Source organism: Amblyomma maculatum, chromosome 4 (assembly GCF_055883805.1).
Source record: "Amblyomma maculatum isolate TAMU_Amacu chromosome 4, ASM5588380v1, whole genome shotgun sequence".
Lineage (NCBI taxonomy): Eukaryota > Metazoa > Arthropoda > Arachnida > Ixodida > Ixodidae > Amblyomma > Amblyomma maculatum.
In genome coordinates, this window is record NC_139347.1 from 20542062 (window position 1) to 20554855 (window position 12794).

The following is a 12794-nucleotide window of genomic DNA, read 5'->3' on the forward strand; positions in this document are numbered from 1 at the left end:
TAAATGCATCCAAAAACTGTCCAACAGTTCTTGCTGCTTGTGTGCTGAGGCCAGAAAGCAGCATCCGCATTGAACGCAAAAACTGTTTCAGCATTTCTCTCACGTGCTGACTGTTGGGGTTGTCGGTATTGTCAGCTGTTGTGGCAAGCTAACTGGGACACAAAATGGTTCAATCCTCCAATCGAATCCCACAAGCAAGTGCATGACCTATCCACTCCTGTCATTCAATGTCTTTTCCTGTGCTTTGAATTTTCCAGAACTTTACGCCAACTTGACCAACAAAAAAATGTTTCAACCATACAAATTTTATGTGTTTATATGTTAGTCTTCACACTTGGGGGTCTCAGCATAAAACAGGGACCGTATACTAATAACGCAGATTTATCAAGGTGATCCTTCAATGGAAACTTATGCAGTATTCAGTTGCAGTGCAAAGAACTATTAAACTAGGACAGTAAGGTGCTTGCGACAGACAGAACACACTCAATTTGTCACAAGCATTTCTTGCTGTGTATAGCCTTCAATACAGGAGACCGGAGGGGCTACAGGATTAAATTTCAGAGGTGCACCAGTCCCCCAAGGAATCGCTCACAGTGAAAAAACGACCTGGATGTCAGCCTGCTGTGCTTGAAGGCAGTGACCCGTAATACAACGCTGTTCTGAGCAAGATTGTATTTCCGGGCATGTTATCAGGATAACAATTACTTTATTAATAAACTCAATTTTTATTTTTTATGTGTTGTGCTTTTAGTTCAATAAAGAAGTTATTAAATGTGGTAAGAAATAGGCTTTTTATCTCATGAGCACACAGAGAACAGCCATATCACTGTGCTTCCCTTTGCAAGTGAGAGACAAAGACACAACTACTTCTGCTGCTTCAGCAATCACAGAGTGCTTTGAACCCTTTGAGGAATTAATCCCTCAACTGGTCAGGTTGGCATATCGAGTATGATCTGCAACAGTGCTAGTCTTATGGTCAAATTTTTCGGAGATTGCTGTCAGACAGACCAGGCTTTTATTCCAGTTCCCCATCAGTTCTATATCTCAGTGGAACTCTGAAAGCTAGAGGACCCAGGTGCATTTATAAAAATTAGAATTAGACAGTTCCGACTTCTCTTCACTCCCTTTGCTTTTAGGTTTTAAATATGACCGAGATAGAGCTCAGTAAGTGTTGAACAACTGAACACAATGCCGCAACCTTTTCCGAATCAAATCTCTTCAATAGTTGATTTCAGTTGGTGAAGGCACTTCCGCAAGACAACTTAGAAGAGGCTTTATAGAGCTTGGCAATTGTATCGACATTGACAGCAATGCAGAAAGGCAATTAAAGAAGTGCAGGGCACTGGAATGTGGTTAATTTTTAAATTAACCTTACGTGATTGCAACATATCAATATCCCCACACATGTACTGAAGCCCCCAAGAAAATATGACGCACAGGCATGACAAAAGCCATTTATGTGGCTTTTACTTTTATGGTTCATTCAGCACTGCCACCACCATGGAACACCGCCAACTAGCATAACATGACGCCTTGGCTAGTCGTAAAAAGACAATGGGAACAAGCTCATCCAATTATTATTTTTAGTCAAACTTTTTATTTGGCTCTTCCTGGCTATGTTCAAATTTGTCTGGCAGCAAAAAGAAAATCTTCGCCACCAGTGGATTAAAACTTACGGCACCCTTACTGAAAAAGGCTGGCTATCACTGTTCTCAAGTGAATGGTGACGTCACAGTGACTCCGGGATCCACACCTAAAAATTGGTGTCAGCGCACTCATTTTACATGTGAAATTAACCGGTGATGGTCACATCCATATTTCACTTCGTGGTCTTTTCTGTCTTACAGAAGAACCCTTTTTGATGAGAGTGATATCCCTGTGATAAGGATATGGTACCTTATTATTATCAATACAGGATTTCTGTTTGTCTACAATATACAGGATGAGTTCCGTTTGCCTAAAAAAATTATGCCCTTAATTAAGAAAACAGCATGAGGGAGGTAATGGCTGCAAGGGAATGCTGAGAAATAAGCGAGCAGCTCAAGCGCAAGAAAATGATTGTCATGCATTTGACGCCAACGGCAGTGAAAGATGTGCTTAAGAACTCTAGAACACACAGGGTGGCAAAGGCATAAACTACTATGGCTTACCGCATTGCTGAAGCAAGCTGCAGCAACCTGAAAGATGCCTTCACAATACAACTTTCTAAGGCGCTCCATCATGAATAGTTGTGTACTTTATGCGTCCAATTTTTATCAGCGCAACGGAATTCTTGCCGTCTAAAGTGCATAATTTCACAACGATTTTGTTAGAGACACAATATAAGATGTTTACAGAGCATTTTTCAATCAGTGAATGTGCCGGTTTTTATCTAATTAAATGCTAGAAGGTGCAGCAGGAAAACACTTTAAATAATGTGGACAACAAGGCTTTATATTAATATTATTACTATTATTATAAACCATCATCAGCGAGCGTGACGGTGATTTCGCAATGACAAAAGTTTTGTACCAAAAACAAATAAAGGTATCATGAGCCAGACAGTAATGAAACCTTTAGTACAGATAAGCGCCCACTTCAGTCTAGCCGTTCAAGACTGTTGCAGCATAGGGATGTATGCATCATCAATGAAAGCTTTAGTGCACTGTGGTTACTGCTTCATCCAAAACATTCAAAACAGTGTGGTGTCATCTAGTGACAAAAGCTGAATGTATATAACTGGTTATGCGAAGGGAGTGTTGCTTTTCACTGAATAGTGCACTGAAAATAGTGCAAAACTGAATAAAACATGATGAGCATTTGTGAAAGAAAAATGAACACTATATGGCACAAAGAAATGAATAATATTTTATGGAGATGTAGTCAGATAAGGTAATACACCGATAATGGCAGCGCTTCGCTGCAAAAGGGCAGTACAGTTTGTTTTATGTGATTTTGAATGTCAACTTAAAATAATAAAATCCTAATTTCTTAGATATCGTAAAGCTCGATCTATACTACATGAGGTAAGTTATTTTGGAGTGCGAGGTCTACTCTTCAGTCTGCAACTTCCAAGGTCATTCGTGCGTTTGACCTTGAGCCGCTGGAGTGGAGGCGTGATCAGTGATGTGACTCCACATGGCCCGCTGCAGACAGACGCAAGTACGGTGCTCTCTTGGAGGCTCTCCGGTGTGGTACCATGTGACTAGGCAGGCGATTTAACAACTACTTCGAAGCTGTTTGGTTGCTCAGTCTCACTATGGATGAGGTGCATACCGGTGCGAATCAGTCTTTGATGGTTGAGCAATAAAGATTTAAAGAAAGGCAAACAAATGTGTAGCCATGCTTAACAGAGCTTATGTTTGGATGTCTAGGTTTAACCGGGCCAAGCCTTCACAATTGTTTTTAGCTTCCACCATAATCTCATGACATATTCTGATCAGCTTTTTGTCCCTTTAAACAAACTATAAAATGTGCACCAATACCTGTGCAGAACTAGGAACTTGTAGAATGCATTACAAAATTGGCAGTAGCAGTCAGATGCAAACCAGGCAACGACATTATCGAAGGCTAACAGACATTTATTTGATTGCGAAAGCAATACTCCGACAGCCAAAGCAAGACCTCGGGTGGCCGCAGCTATGCCGTGAAGAGGCGTAGCTACACCTCTTGACAGTGTAGCTATGGTTCCCTCATAAAACAATCAGCCTGCCATGACATTTGAATTCACATTGCCTCTATGCCACCAGGAGACCGTAGCTATACCTCTTGATGGCGTGGCTACGGTCTCCTCATAAAAAAATCAGCCTGCCATGACATTTGAATTCACGTTACCCCTATGCCACGGGCAGGAGCTGCCAACTCGGGTCGCTCCTTTCTATGGGAGGGTAATATCAAAATCAGTCAGCCAGAACCATTTGCCTTCTCGTAACCCCTATGACACGCAGGCACGTCCATACGGCTTGGTTGAAGCATGACTTTATATGTAGCTGGTAGCTTGCCCTTTCGCATCACACCCTTAAAGGATGAGCTTAAGTGTCCCCAATAATGTAGCACCTTACACTGATAAGGCGTGATAGAGGAATAATGTAGCAGGCAAAAGAAGCTTCCGCCGTTGCTTTCGCAATTCAACTAGCGTTAACCAGATTTAAACCACAACAAATTTTTTTAGCGCTCCCCTTAAGCAGGAAATCTGGTAACGCCCTAGTAGTTGTCGGCATCGTTAATGAGCGTGCCTCCAGCAGAGCGTAGTTGGCAGACGGCATGGCCGTGCACTGACTGGTCAGCGAGTTGTGCCATGTCATGACTCCCCACGGCATTGCCAAGTTGGCAGGAGGAGGGAAATGAACGCTCTGGAATCCTTGGATTCTGAGTCAGACACGCTACTGTTAGGCCACGCAGGCACGTCTGTACAGCTTCGTCAAAGCGAGGCTTTATATCTGTGCCGAGTGGTCTTTCACTTAATGTGGTATGTTAATGAGCATACGTGAGATAACAGAGGCACAAATTAGGAAACCAGTGATTAAGCGAGTAGCAAAATGCACTCAAACAAGGATCCACAAGGAGAGCCGCAGATGACAGCCCTTAACCTTGTCGTTGCACGCATAGCTTATGTGTCCTTAAGACTTTTTTCTAGAAACTAGCAGTTCATGAATTGAATTCCTTACATACCTTTTGAGCCATGTACGGTGACAACAAGAAGTGCCGTGACATTGCCAATGTTTGAATTGTGGATATAGGTGGAAGCATCTGTAGTCCATGCTTCAAGCTCAACGACCAAGCCTGTGTTGGTGCCCGTGTCACTGGCGGTTGCTGGAGCAGGCACCTCGGCATTGTATGCAATGGTCACTGGCACATTTTGTGTGTGTGCTTGGAATAACAGGTAACTAGCTTCTGACAGGATGCCGGTAGCACGAAACACAGTCAGAGATCGCCCTGGCAGCGAAGTCCTCACAGGGTATGCTTTTAAACCACTTGACACATCTATGACGACACTATTTGCGGCTTTTGGTTGTTCATCTGCAAGAGAACAAAGTAAATAAAAATCAGTCATTTGAATGGAAATAAAAGTGCACCGCTTTCAAGACATGAGATGTATGACACTGCACCTTTAGTTATTAATGTCTCACTGAAACTTTTGCTCTGTGTTAAATATGCCAACATGACCATTGGGACCGATCCCAACTTCGTTACGATATCTGTCAAACCCACATACTACCTCAAAAATGAAGCTTTGCTCATCTTATAGAACTTGCAATGCTCAGAAAAACTGAATGGTGCCAATTTCGCTTAGTGCATAAAAAAAAAAAAAAAAAAAAAAAGAGCAAAACAAGAGCAAAAGCCACAACACCGTATATCAGTCTCAATTAAAGTGTTAAAAACGTTCCACTCAAAGGAAAGATTGGAATATTATTTGCTGCAGTGGCAGGTAACTTGTCACCATAATCCCCATCTGTTTGTAAGCAATGCATTACTGACACACTAGCCTCTCCATGCTTGCTGAACAAAGAGGGTGCCTTTTGATGATGCCACAATGCACTATCCTCTGCATCAGGGGCAAGCAACATAAACAAACTCCATGTGTTCCTTCACATGTGCTCCAATAATTGGAGGTTCCAGTTGGCGACATCGTTGGTGTGATTAACAAATGCCCCCATGCTTCAGTAACAGCATGCAAAGACTTATCCACCAGGAGCAGAAGTGTGTCTCCACAGGTGGAGCCTGTACGTTAAAGTGGCATGCCCCTGCAAAACGCAACACTCTAACCTTATGTTCAAACGCAGCATGTATAATAAGGTATAGGTATTTGAAGGTATTTGACCAACACCATTCCCACTTCGAGTTATAGATCAATTCGCTCTCGCCCTACCATCTGATCTGCTGACCGTCCTGGTTAGCTTAGTCGGTAGAGCGCCTGCCCCGGAAAGGCGGTGGTGCCGGGTTCGATTCCCGGATCAGGACGAATTTTTCTTTAACTACGAAGTTTCTGAGAAAGCTGTATAGCTTTCCTTTGTAGCCGTATGGCTGCGCTTGGGTGGATGCAATGAGTAATTACTCCCTTATTATAATAAGGTATATGATGTCCAATGTCCCAAAATGACATAAGCTATGAGGCACACCTCGTGGAGGCCTCTGGTTTTCCAACCACCTGGGGTTATAACGTACTCTGAGGCTGCACGGCAAATATGTGCCTTGCGTTTTGCCTCTGGTGAAATAAAAGATGATACAAAATGCAGGTGCCCTGCATCGTTGGGGTCAGCAGTCAAGTGTCCTGCTTGTATATATAGTCAACTGCGCTCGAGTGCAAGTATTATCCCTGAAACTCTGTACTTGCTTTCAGGTTGACAGTAGCAGGCGCAATGTCCTACTCATTTGCTGGTACGGCGTTTAATGGCAAAATGCCTGCCGTGAATCACCTATCGATAGTGTTGTGAATTCCACATCAATATGTGTTACACAGCCGGTCAAAATACAAGCGAACTTTTCATTCGCAGAAGTGATTAACGCGAACTGGGTAGCGATTGAGGCGGCTGAACAGCAGCGATAAGAATGCAGGGCGACAAGTTATGCAATCTGTCAGGAAGCAGTGCAGGCAGTTGATCCCTCCCCAAACCCTCCCCTCCACTGAAACGGGTGAACAATGCTAGACAGAGACGAATTGTATTTTTTTTTAATGCAATTTCACCAAGAAGCTTTTTGAACACTGTTTAGAATGAGTAAGCGTGCCCTCAGGACTAAAATCTTAAGGACAAAATTATTATTTTACAGCGCCGTTGGTATGATACATGACTCAGTACGCTACTAAACGATCAAGTATATAATTTTTCCTATGCATGACACGCGATGCCCTCATGTGTGTAAGTTACAGGTGTGATCAGCTTGCTCGCTGCTAAACCAGCAGCGATGGCCACACTTGATCCTGACCGATCAAAGAGTTCAACGCCATACGAGACACCGCTCGAAACAAGAACAAAATAAATCGGCGATCGGGGAATTGCGGGGACTTTGCATCATCGCCGCTTATTTTCTCTGCATGAAGTTAACAATACTCCACAAATGATCCATATTTTCCGAGCCAGCTTGACTATCACTACTGTTACAATACAGCAACAACTGCATGAACAACTACAGCAACATAATACGATCGATTTGAGGTGTACTATTCTTGAACTGGAGGTTTACCTTTTAATTCCCCATCGCGCACCAGAGTTAGAAAGCACAACACAATCACAAAAGGCCGCATCTTCGCACATTCAAGCATGAACTACGTGTGCAAGCACCCGCAAGATAATTTCACAGTAACCGCACACATTTCAGCGCGCTCACAGTACCACAAGCGGCGCTCAGACCTTCCTGACGCACCGCCAACGCTCGATAAACAAACAAAACAGAACAAGCCGACGAAGAGCAGCACTAGTTGCGCATTTATGGAAACCATTGAATAAGTACTTTAACACAATATTTCTTAAAACCTTGTTAATTTTGAATATAAATATTTTACTTGAGGATTATTTACATATTTTGTTGAGTTCGAAACCGATCGCTAGTGTGCAAACGGAAGCCATCTTCCCGACTCCGCTAGCTCTCCGATGTTCTCCCGTGCGAGTCGTGATGCCTGCGCCTTTAATCAGCTGTGTTATCGCGATGTGAGTGCGTGTGAGGTGTGATTTGGGGATACTCCGCAGCATGGGCAAGGAGCAGGAGCTTCTCGAAGCCGCTCGAAATGGAAACCTGGCCGTGGTGGAGCGGATTCTCAGTCAGCGGGCCAAGAAGACGGGACCACTGGCGAGGTGAGAGAAGCGACGGCGTAAAAAAAAGTGATAACTTCTCTTTTCGAGTGCCGTTTTTCACTCTAAAGAGCCATTGTGTATTTTTATTTTTCCATCAACATTCCTCATGCGGGCAAGCTTCACAAATTCAGTTCTCCCGGGTCAACTAAGGCCGCGAAAACCCGCGTGCTTTCCTTCCTACTCGACGGTCGCGATCCCGCACCAGCGATGTGGGCAGGGGCCCTCCCACTGATCACTAGACCGTGCAGCGCCTTTTTTTTTTTTTTTTTTTGTGTGTGTGCACGCCAGTATTCCTTCCGCGTTAGTTTCTTTTTCCAGGCCAAAAGTGATTCGCGAGATGCAACGATTGCTATGAAAACCAGTGGTTTCGCACCTGCCGCGAAGTGAAGAGAGAGGTCCTCTGCACGGAAGCCGCTGCCGGCTACCGCGCATCGCACTCGCATCCCGTTGCAATTGGGCGCAGTTTTCCATTGGATCGATCCCTCAGCGAGCAAAGGGAAGGTCAATGCCTCGGCCTCTTGCGCGCTTCGTGCCGGAACCAGCGCGTGCGCCCCGCTTTCTGACCGTTTTATTTTTCTTACCACTTAGGAGTTTGTCTTGGCGGGGGAAGCTTCATTCTTTTTTGGATCCCTCCTGTTGTGCCGTGTCATACAACGGCACACGCGCGCGCGCGCTTATTGACGCCCGCGCGGGTACCCATTGCGCGCACGCGCGGCTGAGAGTATATATGGTCTGCCTGCTCCACTCCGACGTGTCCGTGAGCTACGCGGCTTCAGTGCACGTTGAAGATACCAGGTGGTCGAAATCACTCCGGAGCCCTCCACTACGGCTCCTTTTTCTCTCTTTTTACGTTTTCACTCCCACCTTCCTCCCTCACGACACGGTTCAAGTGTCCACGCAGAAAGTGTGGCAGATACTGGGTCTTTCTGTGCTATAAACCAATAGGGACCAATAGAATTAGGTGTGCTACCGCTTGGGTTTGGGTTTTGGTTTCGGTTTCGGGTGGTCGAGTTTCGTTCGTCGACACATCATTGCTTGAATTTTCCCTGTCAGCTGACACCTTTCTTTATGTTTCCCTTGATAGCTTAACTGTATGAACCACCATGCTGTGAACATTTCGTTTCTGAAGCTGGCCGGAGGACGTGAAGTACTATGCATGCAACTGAGAAGCCGTATTGGTTATGCGTAACCGGCTCTCACGCATCACTGCGGTGTGGAGTCATATTTGGACTCTCATTTTCTTGCTTTTCTTTTTTTCGTTTTTACCTCCTATTGTCTTGGTTCGAGTCACTCGCGAAATACGAGCGGCTCGCATCCTGTTTGAAGTTGCGGCGTTGCCGCTGGCATTCATAGCCGCTGCCGACGCTGCAGGTTTCGCTTCGCGTTTACGTGGAGGCCTCCTCGCTTCTTTCTCTTTTTTACAACGTGAGGTAGAAAGCGAACTCCACTCCTTCGCGCACCTTGTCAAGCGAGCCTGTAGGGCGCCTGCGCTTGCAGGATCGTACGTAACGCGTCTGGATGGCACGCCAACGGCAGTGCGTGCACTGTCTGTCATCAGAGGCCTGCGCGTATTACTTTATATTTTTTTTTATTTACATACATGAACTTTTTATGTTGCCCTATCTTTGTTTGCATGGCTGACAGGATGTGTATGTTTCGATGCCGTACTTCACACACAAGGAAGAATTAATAACTCATATATTAGTCATAAATGGCATTGGCGAGACACCGAAGAGGTCGCGTTTGACGGAGTGGTTGGTTGGTTGGTTCATGGGAAGGGAAAGGCGCAGTATCTGTCACACTTGCTCTGTGGACACCTGAACCGCGCCGTAAGGGAAGGGATAAAGGTGGGAGTGAAAGTGGATAGAGAGAAAGGGGGGCCGTAGTGGAGGGCTACGGAGTAATTTCGACCACCTGGGGATCTTTAACGTGCGCTGACATCGCACAGCACACGGACGCCACTTCGTTTCGCCTCCATCGAAACGCAGCCGCCGAGGCCGGGATTCGATCCCGGGAACTCCGGCACAGTAGTCGGGCGTCTTACCACTGCACCACCCCGGTTTAACTCGGATTGGAGAGTTCATCGCGAAAGGTTTTTTTTTTTTATTATTATTATTATTACAGTGTATTCTTAGGTTGGCAGGCTTTTGTATATAAAAAAATAAGTGCGTTGTCCTCACAAGAAATTTTTATATTTATCTGCTCATCTACTCGTAACGCGATTCTCACCAAAGCCATGTTATACGGTTCGGTTCTGGATGGGAAGGCGCGTTAAGCTTCGTGATGTGTATGTAAACTTATCCCATGCGCGAATTTTCATTTACAGCCAGCGTCTGATTCCATTTGATTCTCTCTGAATAGCTACGCGATAACGGTGTCTTGCAACGCAAACGGAATTTATCTTGTAAATGCCGGTCCCTTATGTCGGCATCGCTGGCTTATTGGGACGACCACGTGGTACATGCAATGCGTCCATGACGGCAAACAGTGCGGCAAACAGCGCATGCGCTATACAGCACCTCCTGCTGGCAGCTGTGCATGGATTCGGCGCATTGCCCGTACGCGTGCTTTTGCAGAGTTTCCTGTTTTGTCGACGTATGTGTTTCTTTTTTATTTCTTTGTATTCATGTGTACCTTGTCCGCAGATACACGGGCGATATACCCAAACAGCCGTTTGTCACTTTGGAATGCACCCTTATATATACGCGGTCATTTTTCTTTTATTTCGTCTTTTTCACTTCGTGTTCTGAATCGCACAGCTGCTTGCGAGCCAGAAGCACACGGGAAGCGCGGAAAGGACTGCTGCATAAATTACAATATGGTAACCGTGTCTGGCGCGTCGTTTGTATCTATCGGTGCGGTGCGCTCCCTCTTTTGCAGTCAACTCATGAGGAAGAAATGCGTATGACTTCCATATCCGTCTAGAGTTCCAGGATGCTGAGCTCGTAATGTCTTTATCTCTGTAAACTGTTGTTACGGAACTGAGCACTAGCGGGGTTTATTTCGTTATAGCCGATACCTTCTTACAAGCGTGTACACCTCGAACTTGCAACACGAAGATGTCGGTCTCGAATCAGTGGATGTTCGCTGCTGGTCAATTAAACTCAGGTATCTTGTCGCAGGCAGAAAGGGTATGGTTTTTTGAAATGTCTGTAAATTTTACAGCGCATTCAATTCTTACAAATATTGAAAAGGCCCACTGGGGTCACCTAGTATTTGAGGTTATTCCTCTTACAGTATGGTTCGTCATTGCTCGCTCGTATTCATTTGTGGCTCATATTTTCCTAGCTCTTGGTCAGAGGGCTTCGACCTCAGCAAGAACAAAAATTAAACACTCGTGAATGGGCAGCAGACATCTTGAAATATCAAGCGTAACTTGGCTTCCTTCACCGCCTACAGAGAGGGCTTTACTTCACCTAGCTCCAACACACACTTTGCGCTTTACAACCATACAACGTTGTCTTGCACTGTCCACTATGTCAGAGCACGAGAGCCACTGTACGCATGTCGAACTGTAGATCACATAGAGGTTTTGAAGAAAAGACGGCTCGTGGTGGAAAAAAAAAAAAAAAAAAAAAAAAAAAAAAAAAAAAAAAAGGTAATGCCGTACTCGTCTCGTGATTTACGTTATCTCGTGGAGGCAGATCGTTAAAACAAAAGCTGGCAAAAGGAACAGGGCAGATATGTGCACTGATAGGAAAACAAAGGCTCGCGTGTGGGTTGCACAGTGTGACGGTTGCGAGAGCTGCCGTTCCGACATGCACCGAATTCGCCCGCTTCCTGTTGTCCTGTGCAAGTGCTGTCCGCAGGCATTCAGTGGGCGCATGTGGAGGAGTCTGGGAAGGGGACCTTGAGTGCGCTGCGTGTCAGACCGCTTCGTGCGTTCGTTTTTCAGGTTAACGATGGGCTGGCGTGCCAGCTCGTCGTGACGGACTCCGGTCGACACTGTACCCTCGAATCGACGCTCATTGAGCGGCCCGGCCCCTATATGGGTTCGCGAACTTTGTTCAGATCGCGTTAGCCGGTTGATAAGCGCTGATGACTTTTTGATAAGGATATCCTCGTAAATGTAAGCCGTCGTTTCGCTGCGACCACAGTTTTGCTGAGGGGATCACTTCGCTGCTGTGGAGATTTTGACGATGGCTGTACGTTTTTCTTTTTCGTAGTAACGACGCATTGTTTCGCTGTAGGCGTCGTTCCGCAATATCCCCTTATGTTATATAGCTTGTTTCTGCTGTACGGCTGTGTAGCACACCGAAGCTACAGGGGGCTGTCACGCAATCGAGAAGGATGTTCAGGTGTAATTGCCGCAACAATTTGGTCGAAAAACAGTTTTTTTTATTTTTTTATTTATTATTATTATTATTATTATTATTATTATTATTATTATTATTTTTTTTTTTTTTTTTTTTTTTTGTCTGAAGTAATCTTGAGCCACTGCGCAGAAGAGCAGCATTGTCTTGGAGGTATATATGCTGCTCAGAGTAATAACTACCTCGCCGCGCTTGTAGTCACATTAGTGCCCATCGAGAATACGTTTCTTTTAATTCTGACTGTTTATCCTGATACCGTCGTGACTGCACTGAACCCAGATTCTTGTCTAGCTGAAGGCTTGTTTAGTTAATGCTGCCGGTTTCTTTTCTTCATTTTCTGTACTGGAATGCATTTCACGTCTGCATTGGTAACGATTTTCAAAGCTGCCTATAGTGCTTTTAGGCAAGCAGTTGATGCATCTACATCTGTAGTCTATCATCCTGGTAAAGTGAAAAAGGCGCCCATACATTGAGGCATGTTCTTTGCATGCCTCAGCATCAAGGTTTTCTTTCGTTCCAATGCTGTATGTGTATCTGTTGGTGTGCATTAATAGTGTGTTTACTCGAATCATAGCCGACACTCTAAAGTTGAAGGCATGGAAAAGGGGAATAAATAATAATAACTGCTCTCGAATTTATAAGGTCACCGAAAAGCGGTATACTTTAGACGCGTTATTTCTCTCTCTCTCTCTCTCTCTCTCTCTCTCTCTCT

General features: G+C 45.0%; 2 protein-coding genes across 3 annotated transcripts in view; one reads left to right on the top strand and one right to left on the bottom strand.

The window, feature by feature from the left end:
- Positions 1–7353, bottom strand: part of LOC146190466 (transmembrane 7 superfamily member 3-like) — a 29737-nt gene extending 22384 nt beyond the window's left edge. The window contains exons 1-2 of the mRNA XM_084600891.1: positions 7162–7353; positions 4651–4998 (exon numbers count right to left, since the gene is read on the bottom strand). Coding sequence (XP_084457017.1) covers positions 4651–4998; positions 7162–7240 — 427 coding nt within the window. The 5' untranslated portion in view covers positions 7241–7353. The remainder of the gene's footprint in view (positions 1–4650; positions 4999–7161) is intronic.
- Positions 7354–7547: 194 nt separating this feature from the next.
- LOC146190467 (uncharacterized) overlaps positions 7548–12794 on the top strand; it is an 85767-nt gene continuing 80520 nt past the window's right edge. For both annotated transcript variants that reach the window (XM_084600894.1, XM_084600895.1), the window contains exon 1: positions 7548–7769. In XM_084600894.1, the coding sequence (XP_084457020.1) occupies positions 7666–7769 (104 nt within the window). In that variant the 5' untranslated portion in view covers positions 7548–7665. The remainder of the gene's footprint in view (positions 7770–12794) is intronic.